We start from the raw sequence: 24388 nt of genomic DNA, 5'->3' as shown, positions 1-24388 counted from the left end.
CCACACTAGGAACCCCTCCTACCCTTATGGACCACGCACACAACCTCGGCATTATACTCAATTCCTCACTCACAATATGAACCGCCAAATCAACGCTGTAGCCTCATCCTGCTTTGAAAGACATTTAGATGGATCCCCGCAGAACCTAGAAACACCTTCACCCATGCACACATCACCAGCAGAGTTGACTACGGCAACGCACTCTACGTCGGCATCACTCAGAAACAGCTCAGGAAACTACAGAACGTCCAAAACACCACAGCCAGACTGGTCCTAGATATCCCCTGCTGCAGCCACATATCAGCACCTCAGTCAACGCCACTGGCTCCCAATCATCAAGAGAATCACCTTCAAGCTCCTCACACATGCCTACAAAGCTCTCCACGACTTAGGACCAGCATACCTGAACCACTGCCTCACATTATACATACCCGCCAGACGACTTCACCCCGCCCAGCATTCCCTGGCCACCGTCCCACGGATCCACAAGACCAAAGTCAGAGGAAGAGCCGTCTCTTACCTCAGGCAATCCCTGTCACTGATCCAATTCAGGAAGGACTTCAGGACCTGGGTCTTCGACTGAACCTCCACGCCCAGAGGGATCAGTAGACACCCCGCTCCACTCAGTGCCTTAAGACCCTCAGGGGTGAGGAGCTGCACTATACAAACTCCGGATTAATTGAGCAATGCCTGCTTTTCAGAATAGAGCCCACTGGGTCTGTGAAACGGAATATATCAGAGGATCTGATCCAGTATGAATACTGTGTACATGTGGGTGAATATGTGATTGTAGGAAATCATATGCGCACTGGGGTTCTCGCTCTGGTATTACCACAACGACATGCATTGTATAATTATACCCTCACTGTCGAGTCCCAAGCGATATATTCGTAGATAGGGTTCTACTCTTCTGCAATGGAACAGAGCATTGAATAATACATTGTGATACTTGCCTGCCATAGTTCGAGTTTCACCCCTTCCCCTCTAGTTTGCTAAGCTGCTAAGGGCCAGGCTCTATTGCTTGGACTCATTATGATCCACCACAAAAGAATGGCATCATCTGATGAACCCACATGCATTTACATAGTAGAAACAAATGGCTGCATGCTATAGAAACGATAATTTAATTATACATTTGTGACAGGTCGAGTTTAAGTCCCATTTCTATGTTAACTAATGACAGAACCAAAGCTGATACCGAATACCATGAAAATGAATGTAACGCTCTAAACACTGTATGAATGATCCAAGATGATTATAATGAACCTGTTTTCAGTATGGTGCATTGGTGCACAAAACAAATGCATCCTAAAAATGATTGTGATTGATGATGTGAAAAGGAGTAGGCAATGAGTATTGATTGTCTATCGCAGACCAATAGATGCAGATCTATGGAGATTAGGGCAGTTCACTTGGGGTAGACAAAGGCTTGTTGTTAAGCCGCAACTCTTCACTACGACACTTGCTGAAAACAAATTATGGCAGGTTACGCCACGGCCATAAATGAAAGCTAAAGAGAGAGGCAGAGACTGGTGCATTGAAAGAGGCTGACACCATCAGTGGAAGAGAGAGAGTGTGGAAAAGCAGAAAAGAGGCAGACACAGGCGCAGTGAAAAAGACAGAGATTCTGGGGCACAGAGAGATGCAGAGACAAGTTATGGAAAGATAGAGATGAAAAGTTAGTGGGAATGATAGAGGCAGACAGCAGAAAAGACCAACAGAGACAGAGAAAGAAAGATGCCATGGAAAAACAAAGTCGAGTTTGAGAGGATTGCACTGCTTCCGCAGTCTGTAATGGCAGACCGGCTAACATCACTGAGGGTGGCACACACAGAGCTTCAGGCCCTAATGATCCCTTTAATGGCCCTGCCTGGGTACCACAGGTACCACATAACAGTGACTTATAAGCGGGTTAAAGTCCTTGCCAACTCGGGTTACCAAATCACATGTCACAGTTTTTGGGACTGAGCACTGGCTCAGGGGTCTGCTTAGCAGGTCTCTGTGAACTTTCAGAGTCAAAGGCATCACCACTGGGGAAAAAGTGTGGGGGTGACCATACGAAAAGAGAGCTTTCCCACATCATCCTTTACCCATAATAGATGAAATGGTAACACTTCCTGGAGCAAAAATCTTCTCAATATTGGATATGGCCTCAGGGTATCATCAAGGGCTATTGAGGAAGGAGTCAAGACATATGAGGACATTTCTGGCTCCTGATGTAGTAGATCAGTTTCACACGATGCCATCTGGTCTCGCCTTTGCAGCAGCCATGTTCCAAAGTAGCATGGCAGAGGAGGTGAATAGTCTCTCGGAAGTTTTGGTTTTCCAAAACAATGCTTTGATTTTCGGCAAAGATTTAGATACGCATATGCATACACTTAGAATATCTAGAGAGCCTTCCTGGAAAGAGGATTGAGATTTTAAAAAAGTGATAAATGTATGGTTGGTTGAAAATTTTGGGCAAGTGGCTTTGACTAAAGGGATTTTACTATGGCCAGGCCTGTTGACAGTCACTGAAATACCTGCTCCAAAACACTGTGACCAAAAACTTGAGTTTAAGGGAATTGTGGGAGGGATGGGCAGAAATAGAAGCTAGGAGGCTTTAGTTGTTTATCAATTGTTCCGGTTTATTTGTAGTTTGTAGACAAAATCAAGAGTTCTTCTTGAGCTGCTGTCCTGGTGGGTGGTCGGAGGGTCTCTTCTGGTGTGTTCCGGTTTCCTGGTGATTCCTGAAATCCCCTTCGACTGTTCGTCTCCCAGATGGCTTGAAAGGAAAAGAACAAAACAGGACGGTGAGACTCGGGTTCTCGGAAAAGTTCTAGGTCAGGAGATGGAATAGTGTCTGTCACCACACCACGTTGTGCATGAATAGGGGGTTAACGCCTATTTAATGTGGCCCAGGGCTTAACGGTCCCTTTACCCCCCTTTCAGTGTAGGTAATTCAAGCTGAGTCACTCAGGAGTCATAGGAAGAGAATCATCAGAGACGAGTATTAGCCCAAGACATCGGTAAATGGTGAAAGAAAAATAAAGGCAGAAACCAAGGAAATATCCTCATGAAAGAAAAGACAATATGTGGCTTACTTTGGGGCAGTACAACCACCCCTTGACTTCCTCCCTGTACTTCAATATGCTCTCCCCTTCTAGCTTGGTGCCCTCACTTGGCCCGGTTCACTCACCATCCTAGCCGCACCTCTCCTGAGCTGCAGCGCATTTTTGCACCTCCTGGGGGAGGTGGGGATACACCAATCCTAGCTCCACTCCTCTCCTTCGTCCAGGTTATCATTGCCGTCGTCGTCCCGTTTTCTCCACGTCTCTTCCCTCTTCTGGCATCCTGCTGCTACAACTCGATGCACACTCCGGCCTCCTCGTCATCGGGTCTCTCCGCGTCTTCCTTCTACGCCTTTTATTTTCCTGTCAGCCTTCCTGGTTGGGTCTCTCCGCGTCTTCCTTCTAGGCCTTTTCTTTTCTTGTCAGCTTTCCTGATTGGATCTCTCCGCGTCTTCCATCTCCGCCTTTTCTTTTCCTGTCAGCCTTCATGAGTGGGTCTCTCTGCGTCTTCCGTCTCCGCCTTTTCTTTTCTTGTCGCCTTCCTGATTGGGTCTCTCCGCGTCTTCCGTCTCCGCCTTTTCTTGTCTGCCTTCCTAATTGGGTCTCTCCACGTCTTCCGTCTCCGCCTTTTCTTTTCGTGTCAGGCTTCCTGATTGAGTCTCTCCGCGTCTTCCGATTCCGCCTTTTCTTTTCTTGTTGGCCTTCCTGATTGGTCCTTCTCCATAAAGCCACCTCCTTCTTCCTACAAGGAGGAGGTCGGGAGCAACAGGTTAACCCTTGCCGCCTCCTTGTTTTCCGTGGTATTTCCAGTTACCAGGACAGGTAACGGGGGTTCAGGGCCCTACTCTCGGGGTCCTCCTCACAGGAATGTATGAATTTTATTAAAAATGTACTGAAAATGTTACAGTGATTGCGGAACCACTTCACAATCTTTTCAATAAGAATGTTTGATTTGTCTAGGGTGGTTGGGGACAGGAAGGTGCATTTGCAGAGATTAGGAGAAAACTGCTCAATGCAGCACTTCTGAGTCCATATCTACCAGGCAATGAGTGCTGTATCACTGATGATACTGGTAGCATTGGCAATGGCGCTGTAGTGACTCAAGGTAAAGGAAATGAGGAATGTGCAATGCATCACACACACTGTGACCACATGAACGTAACACTCGACCATTGAGCGTGGGATGTAGGACTGAGCGTGGGCAACTGAAAAGTTTCAGTCATCCTTGTGTGGGACCAAGTTCAGAATATGAACTGATGATCAACCTCTTTTGAATGGTAATAATGTGAACACCAGTAGGCTACTCCCAGCTTGGTGAGGTTACGTTAAAAACTTTTGAAACATCATTTTGAGGTCGAACACACTGCTACAGAGAGGAACAAAAATACTGATTGTTTGCTTCGACTGCCCTGAGGGCAGGAAGATGTGGAACATAAGAACAAAAAAAATGACTGAAGATGAGGAATGTATTGCAGCAAATATTTGTTGGCCGGGTAAAGAGTGTGTTTGTGTGTGTGTGTGTGTGGGCAAAAGTAGAGAACGACATTGGATGAAGATTCTTTTTTACTGAAAGTGATTCATTTCACGAGGAAAGAATGGCAAAAGAAAAACAATTTGTTGTGTGAACTGCAGACCGATGGCCAAGTTCATTCTGTCAGAGGTGAGCCGTGAAGGACATTTAGGTGTGATATCTAGCAGCAAACGACTGACAATGCAATACTGGTAGCCTGCCATGGACAGGGATGTGGAAAAAACTCATTAGAGAGAGTTACCAGTTGTTTGCAAAATGATAAAAGGATGATATACAGAGTTCTGCTTATGACAGAAGTGGGTTTTCCTGACAGAGTGCGGGGTAATGAATGTAATGATTTTTTAGGTCTGTTTCAGATGCTTCCTGTGCATCAGACATTTGCCATTGTGCTTGTGGGCTACATGTCAAATTGGTTGAAAGTATGAAATGTACATGGAAGTGAGGGTTTTCTGTGTGAATTGGTATCGGATAATGGTGTACAATTTGTCTTGAGGGAGATGAAGCAGTATTTGGATGGAACTTGATTCAAGATAAATGTGCTAGTCGTTATCAGCCACAGAGTAATGGCCAAGCAGAGAGGATGAACAGATTGGTCAATCAGGGTTTTTTCAGTGGAAGATGCTTCAAGGGCTATGCTTTCAGCTTATTGCAACACACTGCATGACACCATTTTGTGCAGAGAGGCAGAAATTTGCATGATTTGGTCCTAGTAATGTGCACTGAAATGTCTAAAGAGGGGCTGAGACACATAGCTATATAAAGAAGGAAGAAAGATGAATTGGGCTTCAAAAGATACATATGATATTGTAAAGCTATTGTTCGCACAGGCATGATAACAGAGCCAATAATCTTATGCAATCATAGTACTCTGGAATTACTGAGGAAATCAGATGCCAAATCTCCACAGTAATTCCACATATCTCAAAGCAATCACCATTTACTTCCCCCACCCTCCAGCAGAGTTTCTTTAAATGCTGATATTGCTGACTTAGAGGGAGGAAAAAGTGAGGGAAATGTAATAGGAGACATTATGGAGAAACAGCTGAGGCCTTATAATGGGGCCCACATTAGATAAAATAAACATTCGAAAATATATCACCCAATCCTTTATACTGTAATACAACTAACCCAGCTTGATATTCAGACCACCTTGTACTGTGCACCTAACCCTACAGACAACACTTAATCTTGAAACTCCCTTGACCTTGTACGTTGTTCTACATGATGTAGTATGTTATAATACAGCCAGCCCTCTCTAACCTGCAGGCCCCCCAGTTCGATGTACATGTACCTACACACGTCAGAAAAAGGACCACTTCTTATTAAAGGCTCTGGGGTGCCGCGAACCTTACCCTACTCATCCCACCACTACAGACCTGACTTACAGATCACTTGTCTTCTTCACACTGCCTTCCTCTCCTCCTGAGCGGCAGACCCTGACTGACCCAGAAATCCTCTTATATTCTGGGCACTCACACATCACATAGACCCAGCCCCATCTCTAAAGTGCTTTAGTTTGCACTAGCAACAAAAAAGAGCAATGTTACTCTCGGTGAATAACACCTCACTTACATCTCACACTTAGGGGATGGTGAGTATCGCGGAGCTTGGATTGAAATCGCAGATTCTGCCATACTTCCTCAGAGTTCTTGAGCCCGGAATGGGGCGTCTCATGCACAGACCAGAATTCAGGTCATTTTTCATGTGCAGAGTTCCAATTCTTAGCCTATCACTGAACGTTAAGGAGAAACTCCTTTGCGAAAATAAAGGCGATACCAGGTACATGACCGCTTCTGGTGCACTCAAGGCCCCCTCACAGATACCCGTCCAAACAACTCAGATTTGGCCCCCTGCAGGTCTTACAAAAAATCTGGAAAGATCCACTTTGGAGATATTTTATGTTACATTCCCTCAAAACTGTACAAGTTACTCAACATTCTACAGGTTAATTCAGTACGAAACAAATACCTGGGATGGCTTTGAGCAGCAATCCATCTGCGTCTGTATTTCCTCTCTCCAATGGGTCTCTAGCGATAGCTCCATCAGTATCAGGAGCATTCTGTGGCAGGAATGATGAGGCTCCAGATGGGCCCTGCACATCAGCACATGTCGGTTGTAGGTCAGAGTTCTCATCTCGGTTCTCAGGGCCCAGTGGTTCTTGCTTGTAGTTCTGATCGTAGTCCTCGGGACTCAGTGGTTCTAGCTTACAGCTGGGCTCTGGACTGAGTGCCTCAAGGTGCATTGGTTCGGTCTTGCAGTTCTGATGTGGTTCATGTGCATCAGAGAGCATCTGCAGGCATGTGTTGAGCTGCAGACTCTGGTCTTCTTGAAATGCTGGGTGTCTGCAGACGTTTTGCCGTTGACCGTCACCATCAAACCACAACAACTCTTGCTTCAGGTGTTCAATTGGTCCCTCCCCATCTGGGAGCACTGGTTGTCTGCAGTGGTTTCGCTGTGGCTCATGTCCCTCGTGAAACAGTGGCTGCAGGCAGACGTTCTGTTGTGCGTCCCAACTATCTGCATACAATGGTTCTTTCTTCACGTGCTCCTCTTGTTTGTGTTCCTCTGGTTCTCGTTGTATGCACTGGTCTAGCTGTGGTTCCTGTCCATCATCAAACCTTGGTGGAAGACGAAGGCTTGGCTCACCTGGGATGACTTGAACATCTGGTGGAGGGCACCTGGAGACAGTACCGTCCTGCCGTGGTCCAGGGCCAGCCGGAGACAGATTTTGGGGGCGCTGGCTCTGCTGTGGTTCATGCCAACGAGGAGACAGAGGTTGAAGACACTGATTTGGCTGTGGATCACAACCAGGTGGAGATGTAGATTGAAGGCATGGGTTCAACTTCTTGGCACTGACTGAAAGATTTATCAGAGGGGACCTGCTGAGAGGACAATCTCTGACCACCACCGGACTGACCCTCTCCAAAGACACGCCCCCATTTACAAGGTGATCTAGACCCTTTGCTATCCAGATTTGCTCCATGAGCCCAGCGACTCTTGATGGCACGTCCTCTAGGGTATTCTGCAAGTTGTCCACTTTGGCTTCCAACTGCTCCAACATAGATAAAAGGATCATGTTAGGCAAGTTCCCCGATAGCGGTTCCATTTCACAGTCCCTCTGAGCATCATTTTGGGATCTTGAAGAAGGCCCATTATGGATAGGAGAAGAAGGGAGTGTGGATCTTACAGGTTCAGGTGAACACTGCACTTCTCCTTTTCGTCTTGGAACCTGCCTTTTCTCCATTCTGGAATTCTGATGTTCACGTCCTCAAGTGTCTGTGAAGGGAAGAAAATAGAAAAGACAACACATTATCACAGGACAATTAGGTCAAAATACCTGTCTCACCACACGTTGTTTAAGCTTTAAATGAAATATATTCAGCCCAGCAAATGGCTCGAAAGAACTAAATTGGCTCAAGAGCTGGAGAGGATCTACCCTGCTCAAGGTCAGGCTGTCCTCGAGGACATCAGGAGTTACCCTACTACACATCTAAACCCGCTCAGTGCTGCCCTTACGTGATATGGCGAGATTTCATGCAGGTCCGCTCTGCCCTGCCAGAGAGGACTCCCTATCCAGAGCTGATCTGTTAAGCTTCAAAATTTATCAGTATGACCTCATCAAACCTAACCTTATAATTTAACGGACTTATTGCGTTTTTGTAATTCTTTATTTTATTTTAATGAAAATTCAGTAAGCATTACCATAATTGATATTTTGTATGAAGTTGAGCAATGGGGAATAATCGATTTAAATAAAAATAAAAAAATACAATTTTGCTGGTTAGGAATTGAACTACCTAGGTCGCGCAATCTCTTCTGATGGGGTCTGCCCCGAAGATGAATCAATTAAAGCCACACAGGAAATACCTAGACCCATAAAGAAAGAAGAGGCACACGTGTTTTTGGTGAGAAACATTCTATTCTCAGTTTGTACCTAATTTACTTGTGCCATGTGAGCCCTGCTGAGGAAGGGTGCAGACTATGTGTGGAGTAGGGAATGCGAGAAGAATTTGCAGATGTTAAGGAAAGTCTTGTGAATGCTCAGTCTGCATAGTTTTGCCCCATTGTGTTGTTACGGATGCTTGAGACAAGGGCCTAGGAGTGGAACTGAAACAGCGGCTGTGAGACGTTGGCCTGGTATATGATGTCCACTATTCTAGTGGGTACCCTGCACCAGTCCAAACAACCCTTATGGTGATGGTTGTAAAGTCAACCTTATAGACCAGCTATCCTAGTGGTAGCATGGACAAAGCAGTCTTAGGCTAAAACTTCAGAGAGCATGTGAAGCCAGCTGTTTTACCATATATAATCCCTTGAATACCAGATGAAAGGACACCACACAAGGTATATATCAAATATATATGTATTTATTACTAACACAACCCCTCTGCATTCTTTATGAGGTCAGAGATCGAAGTACATTACAAGTTACTTAATCAGCATACTTTAAGTTGCACAAAATACAATTCTGCCCTCGGGGCCTCACGAACCATATACTAAGTAAGTGGTATAAGAACCCATACATGAACAGTGAGTAGGCCTAGGGCCTAAGGAATCAATGGGGCTACAGTACAGAACCGAAGGTTAGGAAGTAGGAGACCCTCAGGCGGCGCTTGCAGTGTCTAAACACAGGCGCGGGTTCTCATTGACTTCAATGCAGAACGAAGAAATCACAAAGCTAAAGATTAAGGGCACTTCCGAGTGGACTACGATAAAACCCCTTTAAGCTAGGAGATAGTCAACACCCACGGGAGCACCGGAGTACTCGAGTTACCTCACCCAGGGAAGCCGGGTGCAAAGGTGTCTTTTCGTGTCGGGTTTCGGCGATGCTTTCAATGGAGACCTGCAAAGGAAGTGCTGCAGGCGGCCGAAGGAAGAGTGTCCGGGTGGATCCAAGAGTGGATCAAAGCTGTGAAGAACCTGAAAGCAGAGGGGAAAGAGTCTGGGTCACTTGCCAGGGACCAGGATAGAACCAGGAGGGAACCAGGTGATGTTGCGATGCAAACAGGTGAAGAGGTGAAGCTTGTCTCTGCAGCTACGTGGACCAGGAGGTGTCGACAACGACCAGGAGCTAGATACGAGCTGTCCCACGATGGATCTAGTTGACTGCGGTGTTGGTATCCGGATTTGACCCAACAAGCCTTGGCAACCGCAACCAACGCAGGAAGTAAAGATTGGCTTCAGGTCAGACCAGCAAGGTCTGAGGCGCTTCTCTTTTGGAGGGAAGCTGGAGCAAGCCCAGAGCAACTAGGCAAGCGTTCAAAATTCAAGGGTTTGTCTTCAGGGGGGGCGCACTAGCCAACGGGCTAACAACCAGGAAGACGCGTCAAGCTGAAATGCAGGAGCGGGCCCCACGCAGCACTTGTGGAGTGAGGAGGGCTGAGCTCTGGTGCAAATGATGCTCGGGTCTGGGGCTTCTCTTACCCTAATGCACAACTGCGAGGGTGCCTCGGCCGTTGCACAGTTAGCAAAGTGCAGGAAGCCCAAGATAACCGGTCCCACATCTCTCGTGCCCGCCAAGGGTTTCAGCTTTGCTGTGGATGTGGATCGAAGTTGGAGATGTCTGGAAGTCCAGTCTCTGAGTCGCTGAGTTGTCGGGTTCCTGATGACAAAGCAAAGCGGCAAGTTACTGGTGGTGCCTGTTTGAACAGGGTGGTCACTCCTTGACCACAAGGGAGATCTTCTTCAGTCTTCTAGTCAGCATAGAATGTCTAAGTCCAAGAGTTCTGTATCGTGTTTCTTTCCAGGGTAATCTGAAGTCTCTAGACTCAGCTCCTAACTTTATACCAAACTAAGGGGCTGGATTACCTGCTAGGTCCCTCCTATGGGTGGAACCTGGGAAGGGGGTGTCCAGTTTCGCGTCAGAGCTGGGACTGGAGTGCCCCAGAAACTGGTTTTAACCGGGCTATGCATGGAGCACCTTGTGTGCCCCAGGCAGTGTCTGGAAAAGCATCTTTCCATTCAACCCACCCTGACCCAATACACTACTGGCTGTCTGGGGAGGTGCTAGCACCTCCCAAGGCAGGAAGCCTATTGTCCAGGCCTCCCCTGCCGGAGTTTCGTCCAGCAGCAGGAGGTCAGACTCGTGTCTGTGGCAGCAGCATCCATTTTGTGATGCCGAGGCTCTGTTTAACTTTAACCGGGTAAAGCAGTAACCAACATGTCTTCTCCCTCTAGAAAGGTGGAATTCTACCCCCGTCGCTAGGACTGGCGGGGGGAGGTTAGTATTCCAAAGCGTTTGACACCTTACACGACATGTTTTGATAAAGCCAAACCAAAGTTAGCATTTAACCGCGAGGATTATAATGCACTGAAGAGTATATGGTATGGCTATATCATAGAACAGCTATAAGGACATGGTTCTGAAACTGCAGAAGGGCTCAGCTCATGCCATAGCACCCTCTCACATAAAACCAAGCACTCTGCCTCCATGATTGTTAAGGCCTGTCATAGGAGTGACGTATAGGTATATATGTGTCTATATATAAGGTTATTACACCACCTTACCCAAGCTGAGTGATCAGCCTGTGGTGTCAGTTTGGATGGCCAGCCAGGGGTGGCATGATACATGCTGCAGCTCCTGGTAGGCCTTGGATGCACCTACGCCCTGGGTACCTATGGTACACAATACAGGGACTCACAGAGGTGACCCAATACCCAATCAGGTATGTACCTAAAGTACATGGAGTCCATTTTACAGTGAGAGCAGATGGCCTGGGGCCCTGAATAGCAGGATCCCAGGCCAGCTAAACACTATGCAAAAAGTTGGGGGTAACCATAGTCAGATATCCACCTGTCTACAGCGGCAAGATCGGAAAGAAAGTCATTATTGCCTTTGCATCTAGGGCTTTGCCGGAGGCTGAATGTAGACATTCCACTACTGAGAAGGAGGCACTGGCCATGTTTTGGGCTCTCAAAATAAACAATCATGTGAAGTGTAGGAAACTGTAAGTAGAGGATGTTCGACTAGTCCAAACTGGACCCAATCTATGCCGCTGCTACAAGGTGCCTGCTTTCTAAGGTAAAAAAAGGGGCAATCTCTTTCTGGCGTTTAATATGATACATGCACCATGACAAGACTCACAGACCTTGCCAGACCGAGAAAGCACGGTTGATCTTTACTTTCAAGCTCTACACATTTTGAGCAAAGATTGGAAGAGTGCCCATCTCCGAAGGCTAGTAGGCATCAAGCCATAAGTCATTACGGCCATTAACAAGCAGAACTTCTGTCTTCTCAGCGTTTCACCTTAGTTTATTTCAGTCCAGCCTCTGCCATAGGACAGGCATTGTTTGGTGGAATGTTAGGGGAGAGTTAAGTGTCTAGACACAGCAAGTCTCGGGTGTCGTTACAATACATAAATGCTCAAACACCTTTCTCAAGTAAAGCTTCAGCAAGTGGGATTACATAGCTGGTGAACAAATGGGGCGAGATTGAGGACCCATGAGTCACTCTGAAATTCCATGCAATGTGTGAAACGTTGCCCAATCTGGCGATACATGTTCAGCCTGAAAATAATGATATGAAGCTCTTAAAGGCCTAGCACCCGATGCCCAAAGCCTCAACATGGTTCACCAAGATGGAGTACTCAACTGTGCAAAGACAGCAGAGAAATCTAATGAGATCAAAGCATTGGCTCCTACTCCCAATTCAGCTCATCCATAATAGGGAGAAGCACTGTCTCTGTAGTGTGTGATGGCCGAAATCATTCCCTAGTTCACTGAGAAAGTGGTTTTGCTACAAACCTTTCCACCAGCTAAGAGCAAAAGAAAGTAACAATATCGGTAATAACTTTTTTTAAACCAAGGAATCTGCTCCTGGCTTCCAGGACAAGGGATTCACTTTGATGTCTTTAAGAGGGGCAGGAACCATACCATTAACAACTAAGTGGGGAGTAATGGCAGAGGTACTGGTCCAACTTAGGGATTTAGTGGTTTACAATTTGTTACAGGATTGACGTTGTTCAGCTAACCAGATCTAGCCACCTCAAAAGGAATTTGCAGAAGTTTCAGGGAAGAAAGTGGAGAACTCCCTTTGTCAAATAATACTAGGTGCTGAAGTGGTATCTACCAGGGGGAAGGTATGTGAATCAATCTCCTCCATCAAGGTTTTAATTTTGTTGTGTCACACAGTTGGTGCAACGTTGTAGGAGGCGACAAACAAACAGATTCTCTGAGCTAGAGCAATAACCCTGCCACTTAACTTAGTTGGGGAAAACAAATGTTATTATTTTAGTAAAGGAGGAGGACTTAGAGAAGAGGTCCTGAAGGAATAACATCAGGATCAAGGAGTATATATGCGTGAAGAAGGGGAAGACAAGTAAACAGGTTAGACAAATATTGCATACAATCCTCGACTAGAGATGAAAAGGCCATGCAGGACTGAAAGTCCTGGGAATGACCAGGCTATGGCATTATGAACGTTTGGAGACAGCTGCTTATCATCATGGGGAAAGGACCTTTTAACGGAACCCTAATAGAAAGAGAATACATTTCTTAGCGATTGTGCAGAAAGGTTTCTATCCTATTAAGGACACAGATGTAAGGATTACGCATTTCTCTCTTCGTATTATCCAATGAGTCCCATGCTCAGAAAAAAAAGCCCCTGCTTTCCACGTAAAACAGGCACAAGGCGAATCGCTTCCTCTTTTTTTGTGCAAAAATTCCCTCTCTGTTGCCATTCATCCACTGGTAAGAATGTTGCTGATCAGAGCTTGAAAGGAAAACCCCTTGTGAGTCATGTCATTCGTTGATCCTGTGCCACCGTAGAATCGTCCACATTGCTCAAAGTATTTCTTACAATCATCAATAGAATGGGAGCAGATTTGTCAAGATCGCTCAATACTAAAGAAAGGTACCTATCCTCAATGAGCTTCCATTCTCCTTCTTGAGTGGGAACTGTATTGGTTGTATGTAGTGTGGGAAAATCCTCACCTCCGTGACAATAATAGAATTTAATTTTCTTTCATGTAAGCTCTGAAATATTGTTAGGTTATGTCACGTTACCACAACTTGTAAAGCGCAACAGCTGCCCCAGTGAAGGGACACCCGGCGCGGACAGCATAGCAACTGACATGTAAGGGTGGGACTGAGGGAAGGAATATGGTGCAGGGAAAAGGTAGGTTTTAACGGCCTTCCTGTATTGTAGATAGTTGTATGGCAATGGATGTAAGCTGGAAGTGCATTCCAGAGGAGGGCCGCTGTGCTCCGAAAGAAGAAGCCTTTGCGCAGACTTTGTGTTCAGGGACCACTACCAGGTGTTGACTGTGAGCAAAGATGGCATGATGGAACATAAGGCAAGAGGAGGCTGGCCAAGATGTTGGGGGACGACAGTTTCAAGGCTGTGAAGGCGATGCATAAAGCCTTGAATTTATTTGCCTGGCTACAGGCAACCAGTGAAGGCGCCGGATGGCGTTGGAAACCGGGCAGGACCTGCACAGACCTAGCAGGGTCCTTGCTGCCGCGTTCTGTGCCCTTTGTAGCCTCAGAATTTCAACCTTATTGGTCCCTAGATACAGAGAGCAGGCATAGTCCAGGCTTGAAATTACAAACGCCTGAATGATGATCTGTTGTGTGGGTGCATCGAAGACACCCAATAGGGTTCGAAGCCCCCGAAGTGGTCCAAAGCCGTTTTTTGGTTTAGGCACGGAAGTTGAGAGATGAGTCTATCCACACCCTTAGATTTTTCACAACCTGCTTGGGGGGCGGGGGGTGCACTACCAAGGCTTGCGGCCCACCAGCGTTCACTGCACTGACCATGGTCCTTGCCAGCAGTGCCTCCGACTTGCTGGCATTCAGCTGGAGACAGTTGGTGGTAATCCATTCAGCAACTGCTGCTAGGTTGCCCTGAAATTTTAGGGCGTCCCGCTCGGTGTTATTCGAGAGCGCCACTACCAACTGTGTATCGTCGGCATAGGAGACCATGGTCAGTCCTCTGCTCTTAGCTACTGCGGCCAGGGGTTGGACGTACAGATTGAAAAGCAGGGGGCTGTGGGAGGAACCCTGTGGCACCCCTTTGTTTGACCCATGGAGGATAAGATAGTAGGAAGCACTTTCCTGAATTGGTCTGGTTTGAGCGGGTCTACTGGAGATCCAGACTTGACTTTATTACACAGTGTTCGTAGCTGGTCGGCAGGGATAGGCGGAAAGATGTCTAAGGTATTCGCCTTTTGAGGGCCCCGTGCAGCTTGCTCGCTACTATGTGTTGTTGGGAAGGACCTATAGATGTTATTCACCTTCCTAACAACGAAGGTGGCATGGTCCTCACACTGCTCATTGGACTTGATAGTTGGCCCAGCGGCAGTCTGCTGGGATTAAAGGCTATTGAGAATGCGCTCTTTGAAGGGTTATCACTTTCGTGAATTTTATTGGCGTAAAATGCCACTCGGGCCAATTGAATGGCCTTGTGGTACCTCTTAATCGCTGCCTGGTAAATGCCCTTTGCGGTGGGATTGAAATCCCTTCTCCGAATACTCTCCAGCCTCTTGCAGCTCTTGCGCATATTGGCCAAGTTGCTTTTCTACAATGGTCTAGTTTTAGATTTGTGGTTAAAAAACCATTTCTCAGGGATTAGGCTGTCTAACGGATACCTGATCCAGTTGGAGAAAACCCTGTATGTCTTGTTGGCGTCAACCGGCAGCCTCGGGCAGGTAACCGAGAGGCATGCGTCGAATTGTGCCCAGTTCAATTAGTGCCATGGACGTATGAGGGAGACCGAATAATCTGTACTCCATACCGGGGTTATACCTTGGAGTGACATAAGGACTGGGTAGTGGTCGGACCATCCCATGGGGATGGGCGTGTGCACTGTGAGTGAGGGTACGTTCGTGAAGACTGGGTCTAACAGGTGGCTGGCAATGTGCGTCGGACCCGATACTAATTGCACAAGCTGACAAGCTGCAAGATCGGCTACAAAGTTAGCTATGTCTATGTCATCATAATTATCCAGATGGAGGTTCAAATCCCCAGTGACGGTAAAGTTAGCGGCGTTAACTGCTAATACACTAACCGTCTCCATGAGGGTAGTCCTAAAGTCAGTGGATGGCCCAGGGGGCCGGTATACCAGGAGCCCTGACATCATGTAGTTGGGGCTCAGTGAGATCTTAAAGTGTGCACATTCGCATCCGGTGATGACCTGTTTTACAAAAGCACATGTGTAGCAAGATTTAAAAATATTTGCGATGCACCCACCTTTGGACTCCCTATTTATATAGGGATGCAGTAGCCAAAAGGGAGCGCAAGGCCTGGCTCGGCTATCATAGCATCAGAAAGCCACGTCTCGGTAAGTAAGAGGACATAAGGGGAGGTGTCCTTTGATAGGTCATGGACATCAGCAAAGTGTTTCGCTAAGGAGCGACAGTTCAGATTGAGGATGCTAAGATGCTTACTGGGATGGGGGAGGTAGCAGTGTGGGGACGGGGCTAGTACAGTACTGAAGCCGCACTGTATACAGCAGAGTGGGCCCTCAATGGCGTCCCCATAGGACTGTCTACAATTGCTCACCGAGTTCATGATTTTTAGGAAGTCATTCCGAGCATAGAAGAGCCTATCTCTAGTGGGGGAGGCAGCATGTCTGGCGACGAACTGGCGTGGATGGGCGCAGACGGCCTTGCCTTTGGCGTGCCTCTGGTGCATCCGCTGCACGCTTCTGCGACATTGGCCCCTTTTCACTGGGCTGGTGCCGAGTTTTGAGCAACTAGACTGTCTCCTCACCCAAAATGGCAGAGGAGCGTGGCACTACGCCACTCTCAACTCCCTCCACACAAACAGCCCACTAATGGGTGGTGGTGGACCAGGGAGGGTTTGGCGGATTTTAAGTCCCAGATATGGTGAGTGCAGATAGGGAGAAAGCAGAGAGTAATTTGTGCAATTTGCATACGTTTTTAAAAGACAGATTATGGCAGCGAGAAAATACAGGTCAAGCACAGACTTCGATGCCAAAGATTTTAAAAGCGCTCAAGGTTACACACACACACACACACACACACACACACACACACACACACACAAGTTGAAACAGCACAGCTTCCTGCAACTGGGCAGTCCTGCACGTCAGATACATGCTGCGAGCAATAATTACATTCCTTGTTCGGACCGTAGACTCTGATTATGCAAGTTTAACGCTTATTAACCACCAGTGGTGCCACCACCATCACTGGTTTGAAGCAGAATTTCTTTAAGGTGGAGTCCAAGGACCAGGCTTCCATCCTCAAACTATCCTCAAGACGGCTACCCAAGGTATAGGCCTATGATGTCATCGAACCCCTCACTGAGTACAACCAAAAGTTGGAGACACTGATTTCATCCTTGGTCATAATCCACCGAAACCGTTGTGCATTTGTTGCTGGGGGAACCGGCTTGAATGGTTTCTTGATTGCAGTGAGCAGCTGTTTTGTCCCAGGGAGTCTCAGCTCCACTGTTATGGTCTCATAACCTCGTAAACAACTTACTATGCACAAGTTACGAGTTACGCACAATTTAGGATTGCCTGGCAATGCCAGATATTCAACTATCCTAGTGTGCAATTTGGAATTTCTTGACACTGTGAAGGTAACTCCCTCCATGGTGTACACTCAGAAACAAATATCTTGGGCTCTGACATCAGAGACCCATTTACCTAACATAAGACATGACAAACTAGCTATTTTACTCAACAATTCCTTTCTGGCAAGATTCCAGGAAGTGCAGAACCACATTTATTTCCTACAATTGTGAATATCGAGGTTTGGGAGGAATTGAAAGTCTGATTTCTCTGAGAAGTGCACACACCAGAGGATGCGTTCCCTGTACGCTTCCTTGCCATGAAGTGAAGAATGACCTTGGACATCCCTTAGAATGTTTTGAGTCTGGGGTACACGGATTGGAGAATTCAAAGAAAGGTCGAGAAGAACTGGAAACCAAGCTTGCAATCTCCAAACCAGTGTCCATAACAACAGGTTCATCTTCTGTCTCCTGACCTGTGCCATAAGCTTCACGATCATGGAGAACAGGGGACATGCATAATTGAGCGCCTGCCTCCAGTCTTGACGGAACACATCAGTTGCCTCTGCTAAAGGGTCGGTCTGCAGCTTAAAAACCAAGGAACAGGTGATCCAGTCTCGATGTAAACAGGCCTATGTGGCATGGTCTCCACCTGGTCATTATCAAGTGATCGAAAAACAAAAGGGGCCTCAATCAACAACGGGTGCAGCGGCCTCACCGGGCCCTGGCTGTGCCGCGATCTAACGTTGGCCCAAATCCACTGCAGCCCCATTACAGTAGGAGCAAATAAGAGAACTGTGAGTGTGGAGTGCACCCCGGGCTCTGGGCCTCTCCGCTCTGGTACCAGGTGGGCAGACCGAACTCGAACAAGCATGCAGCCCGATCCCTAGAGGCCTGGGCTAGCCCTGGAGTCTGACTACCAGTGGGCCCTGAACAAGAAACGAGTGCCACTCATTACCTGTCCCTCATCAGACCCCCTATAAGCAGTGAGTGCAGCGAGTCTGTAAGGCTGTGTATTGCGCCCATACCTAGAAATGCATCTGCCCAATAAAATACGGGTACAAATAAAGGAACCCCCTGGGCATACACCACAGAACTGGCACCAGCACACTCCAAAAGTAGTGGTGACTCGTGAGTAAGGCCCCACCACCCTATAGAGACCTCGTTGCTCTTTTCTGGGGACTATTGGGCAAGTTACCTTACACTGCTTGCAAGGTGCAAAGACGCTGATAATTACATGTGAATGAAGGTGACACTGACCTAAAAGATTATCACCTCTTCAATCACGCCCTTGCATAACCAAAGATGGGCCATACAAGGGGGAAACAACCAGACCCACTAGCATCGGGGGAGCAGAACATAACGAGCAGGACGGCGCAGTCCAAGTACCTGATCCAGACTGCCTTCCGCCAGCAGCCACCGAAGACCCTGAAGATAAACTAAATTTTATATTACAGGAAGTCTGGGAATCAAGGAAAGTGATTGAGCAACAAATGAGCACACTAACAACAGGCTTTGCGCTCCTAATGGCTGAGCATGGCAAAACAGCTACGAATGTGAAAAACAGTAAAATGCTCCTCACTGAAATGGTTCCACAACACAAAGCCCACGCAAAACAAATAGAACAACTGCGGTGCCAGGTATCCAGCCAACAAGATAGGGCAGACGACGCCGAAGGCTGTTCACAGCAAAACAATGTGAGAATAGTGGGGCTTCCAGAATGAAGCGTAGGAAAAAACCCAATGAAATTCGTGGAACAGTGGCTACAAGACACGATCGCCCGGAGCAACTAACCGAATCCTTCAGAGTGGAAAGGGCACACAGAATCCCCGGGAGACCACTGATAGCAGGGGCACCACCCAGGCCAATATTAGTGTGAATACTTAATTATAAAGATTGGGACACTTTACTTAGAGCTGCCAGGGAGAAGGGCTCAATTCAATTTGAGAACAAATAAATCTCGCTATTCCCAGACTTTACTTTGGCAGTTCAGCACCAGGAGGTCAAAAAGACGCTCAGAGCTCACAATCTCAAATATGCCCTCCTATTCCCGGCCCTACTAAAAGTGATATACAAACAGAATTCTTATTTCTTTGAAAACCCATAGGAGGCTGTGGAATGGACGTAGGTCACACTGGTTCCCGACACATTGCAGGGGTCGGCACAGTCCGCCAAACAGAAATCACAAAAGTTGCATACATTACGTTAAGAAAGATCAGGCTGCAGAAAACCATTCCGTACAGACAAAAGACAAGCCCATCTCCAGTGCAGAAAGGCAAAAATCAGCACTAATGACAACAGCAGCACTTGACTATCAAGATACTCTCTCCCTGGGCCAGTCTATCGAATCATCCGAAGATACTAACCTGCATTTAGACTCCGAGAACAGTATGGCTCTTTTCCTGTCCATCACCCGAGAATTAGTAAACGATTACCTTGGATGAATACCTTGACTCAAGGTCAATCAGGCCTTAGAAAAATACCCTAAGGTAGACGTGACACTGAGCTATATGCTCTCTTGGCCTTGCAATACATTCACAACATTACAAAAGGCCTGCACCCAGCCAGCTGTATGGCAGCTAAGAGAACTCCACACATAGAAACACGGCAGACTATGGTACCCATCTCCCCCATTGTGACTGCACCAAAGTTCAAGGTGTATTATAATGAACCTTGTTTTGTAGTTTGGCCTACCTTGGTTCTTCGGACAGAACCTTCTATTGGGTAATGTTAAGGGTACTTGTACAGTTAGCTCACTCCTAGGTAAGACCGCTATGTATACAAGCTGTCAAGGAATGACAAGTCATAAGACAAAACATACACAAACGTATGGCTACGTTAGGAAGGTACACAATAACAACCTGGAATGTTAGATGAAAGGGATCTGTGCATAAGCGTCACAGAGTATATGCCCAATTGAATAGGTGGAAACCACATATTGTTTTAATGCAGGTGACACACCTCACTAACTCAGAGGCCACCAAGCTACAGAGAAAAAGGACGGGTCAAATATACCATACAACATTCTCTGCCATTGCAAGGGGAGCTGCTATATGGATCAGAAACGGTACTCCCTCTGTTGCATTAGACCAAAGAGTGGATGTGAACGGTAGATATGTATTGATCCACGGTACACTAGATGATATGCATATAGTGATTGGCAGCATATGCGCCCCAAAGGCAGAGCAGGATACATTCTTAGGTACACGTAACAATATCCTAGCTGATTGGGTAGAATCCCCCTGGCTTCTGGGAGGGGATTACAATGCAGTCCTTGATATAGACTTCGATCGCTCTCACACTCCATTGCAGGGAGCAGGTGCCAAGAAACAAGCAGCCTCTCTGCATAGGATGGCAAAAGGATGGGCACTAACTGATGCTTGGCGCACTAAAAACCCAAGCGGCTGGGAGTATTCATTTTACTCTCCCCCACATATGTTACATACACGAATAGATAGGATATTTTGCTCTTAGCTCCTGGTTGCACAAATTGCCCAAACCACATACCTCGGGAAAAAGATGTCGGACCACAACCCCCTAGAGGTAACATTTTCCAGGGGTAAAATTCCTACTTCAATCCCAACACGGAGACTGCAGACCCAAACACTAGAAGACTCTGTATTTCGCAACACCCTAGCCACAGCTATTTCGAATAATTTCTCCGAAAATGCAGATACTACAGAATCACGTCAAGTAGAATGGGAAGGCATTTGAGACAGTTATTAGAGGTGTAGCTATCAGCACAATATTGGGAGTCTGACAAACGATTAATAGAGAGCTAAAAGAAATAGAAAGTAGACTGGAGCAGCAGCAATCACTGAGACCTCAAAGGAACCGGCCCTACAAGAGGCTCACATCACACATGCCGAACTCTTAAAGTGACTACAAGTCATAGATTATCGAACATATACACAAAACAACATGCAGAGGCAGATCAGGCTGGCTCTCTCCTGGCCAGGACTTTGAAAGATGCTCCAACCCCCATACAAGAGAGCAATACGATTGAGGGAACCACAGGAAACACGCAATCGGACATAAATACAGCATTTATGAAGTATTATGAAACCATGAAATGATATGCATCACCTAGCGATCCCAAGGAAGATGCATTGGAGGTGTTCCTATATGGTCTCGTATTACCCCAATTACTAGAAGCGCACCAAAAAGTGTTAGCAGAACCCATTTCAAAAATGTAAATTACAGAAGCGATAAAAGAACATCCCAAGAAACAAAACCCCGGGCCTGGACGGCCTCCCGGTGGAGCTTTATGAGATATTCTCACGGCACTGGTCCCCTAATTAGGGCGCCTGTACCAGGAATCACTAGACACAGGGTCCCTCCCTCCTACCTCAGGGCAGGCACTGGTCACTTCCCTCCCAAAACTAGGCAGGAACCCCAGGTACATGTCCGGATACCGACCTCTCTCTTTATTAAACACCGAATATAAAATAGTAAGAAAAATATTATCCTGTAGACTACTTCAATATTTGCCAAAACTAATAAACATAGATCAATGCTGTTTCATGCCTGCCCATAACACCTCCCTCAGAATTAGGCAACTATACCGCGTATTGACTTCTACAACTGCAGATAACACTGAAGTTGGTTAAATCTCCCTAGACCGGAGGCAAGCTTTTGACACACTAAGCTGGGGCCCAGATCGTGTCATTTGCCGATGACACTCAGCTCCTTTTTACTTGTGGAAGGGGGGCTGAGTTCGATGGAGAGAGCATCCGGGGCTGTCTTTGAATGGTTCCAGCTAAACAGCCTCAAGTGCAACCCAGATAAATCTGAGGTGCTCTTCTTCGGGTGTCAGTCTGACCCAAGCTGGCAGGAGTGGTGGCCGGTGAATATGTTCCCTCCCGTGTCATCTTCTCTGATTGCCAAGAACCTGGGGGTCAAGATTGACAACGGCTTGACACTCAAGTCCCAGATCCTTGGGTTGACCGGTACTTGTTACGGCCTTCTCAAGATGCTGCGCAAGTTCCTTCCCCTGCTCTCGCTGGCGCACAGGAAGATCACGATCCAGGCCCTTATTGGCTCGAGACTTGACTACTCAAATGTCCTCTATTTGGGCTTGCCTGAATATCTTCTCCAAAGGCTACAGGTAGTCCAGAACTCGGCGGCTCGTGCCATTTTTGGCCTGCATCGCCGAGCGAGAGCTTCGGAACTTCTGCTTTCTTTGCATTGGCTGCCTATCCGGAAGCGGATTGCTTTCAAAGCACTTACGCTGGCGCATAAGGCATTCCATGGCGTAGGAGCGGAATACATCCAGAAACGGCTCGCTCTCTACAAACCGACTAGAGCTTTAAGATCGGAATCTCTTTGCCTTGCCGTTGTCCCTGTTGTTAAAAAAGCAAGGGTTGGGGGGCGTTCCTTTAAACGCTTGGCGCCTCAGCTCTGGAACACTCTTCCTTTGGCGCTTCGCAGTACTTCCAATCTGTTGGCCTTCCGAAAGGATTTGAAGACGTGGCTTTACGTCCAGAAATCTGCTTGCGCTTTTGCTTCACTGTGTCCTTCCCTTTGCAGTTTGTTGTGGGTCAGAAAGCGCCGGGACACTCTTCGGAGTAGCCGAGCGCTATATAAGACACCCATAACATAACATAACATAACATAACTGTCCTTTCGAAATTTTTTATCCAGCGGGAGTTTGTGAGAGGGGTTAACTTATTATACACGGCACCTACTGTACGGGCCCGCACGGGTGCCCACATTTCACAGGCTTATGCGGTAGCCTGTGGCACGCGTCAGGGATGCCCGCTGTCTCCGCTTTTGTTCATATTAGCACTCGAACCATTAGCCATCAAACTACGCTCCGTTGCAACAGAAAAGGGTATTAAGATCGGAAACAGCAACCATATTCTCTCATCATACGCAGATGATAATATTCTTTATTTAAACAATCTACAGGGTGATCTCGAGCCCATCTCAAGTATATTTGTTCCCTTCCAAAGTCTTTCAGGCCTTCCCATGAATTAGTCCAAATTGTATGCCTACTATTTCAATGACACAGCAAGGGTAGAGCCGATCCGCTTTGGCGCCTGGGCATTCCCAGTTGAGCCTACTACTTTCATATACCTCGGCATACAAATATATAGGGGAACGCAAGAACTACTGGGCGGTAACCTATTACGTGCAACCACGGCACTTAAAAATCAGATCGCATTCTGGACCTTATTACCACTTTCTGTGGCGAGGAGAGTTGCCATTTCAAAAAGGGTTATGCTCCCAAGACTGTTATATTATTTCACAAATCTGCCCATAGTAGTAGTACCAAAAAACAGCTTCAAGACCTCGAACATGCTGCTATTAGAATTAATATGGGGTGGGGGCCGCAGGAGAGTGGGGCTCTTGAAAATTCAGCTGAGTACTGACCAGAGAGGCTTGGGGGTCCCGGACTTTAAGGCACACTGCTATGCGAGTCAACTTTAAAAGCTATCACCTCCATGAGACAGGGATGATGCAACAGACACCAGAGCAGATGACCCTCCATACCCTGTTATTGCCTGGAGGAAGGACCCCAATAGCGGCTCCCCTTTTGCTGAAAACAGCCCTCAGATATTAAAAAAAGAAACAATCCAATACACTAAGAGGTTACTCCCCTATGCCCCTAATGTTCCATGGTTAGGGATCCCCACACAAACAAGAGTAATAAAAACTAGAAGCTTCTCCAGATGGATATGAGAAGGTCTGAACACTGTTGGGATGCTGTTCTCTGACAGTGTTTTATTAGATCATGTGAAGTTGGTTTTCGCTGATTGTCGGAGGTATCTGCCCAGAGCATTGCAGCTGGAAATAAGCAGATCCAAGCCGAGGACTGTTTTTTTATCGATGCCTGCTGCCTATCGTGCACAGGGGGATTCTTTTGAGCAAACCTCCCATGGGCTTTGACTAATAAAAGAAAGATCGTAGTTGAGGATTACCCTCCAATCTGTGTCCATATTGTTTGCCGCTTACCGCACACAGAGAGCTGTGGCTCCCGTGAAGGATATTTTAACGTACACCGCAACTGACAAATTTATGGTGGCTAATATCTAACAGTGACAGATTATATTTAACCATGCAGTTCTGGAATACTTCCCGATACATGATAGTGACGGGTGACCAGTATCCCAAAACCGTTAGACAGGATATTGAGCTTTTTATCTGCTTGAAGGTACCGATGACTTAGAACACCCGGTGGTAGTGCTTTCTGGAGACTTTTTGTGTTCCCAGAATTTACAGATGTTTATTGGGACTGGGACGTTTTTATATGTAAAAAAAAAAAAAATTCCTGAAGAAGGCGTTGGCCATAAATAAGCGCCTGCCGAAACGCGTTGATGCTCTTTGA

General features: G+C 46.9%; 1 protein-coding gene across 1 annotated transcript in view; it reads right to left on the bottom strand.

Annotated features, from left to right (window-relative positions):
• LOC144767479 (uncharacterized) overlaps positions 1 to 24388 on the bottom strand; it is a 67054-nt gene that overhangs the window by 29323 nt on the left and 13343 nt on the right. Inside the window, exon 2 of the mRNA XM_078650898.1 lies at positions 6550 to 7857. Coding sequence (XP_078507024.1) covers positions 6550 to 7825 — 1276 coding nt within the window. The 5' untranslated portion in view covers positions 7826 to 7857. The remainder of the gene's footprint in view (positions 1 to 6549; positions 7858 to 24388) is intronic.

This window comes from Lissotriton helveticus, chromosome 1_1 (genome assembly GCF_964261635.1).
Source record: "Lissotriton helveticus chromosome 1_1, aLisHel1.1, whole genome shotgun sequence".
Classification (NCBI taxonomy): domain Eukaryota; kingdom Metazoa; phylum Chordata; class Amphibia; order Caudata; family Salamandridae; genus Lissotriton; species Lissotriton helveticus.
Note: the sequence above shows the minus strand (reverse complement) of the source record. Positions and strands in the feature narration are given on the sequence as shown.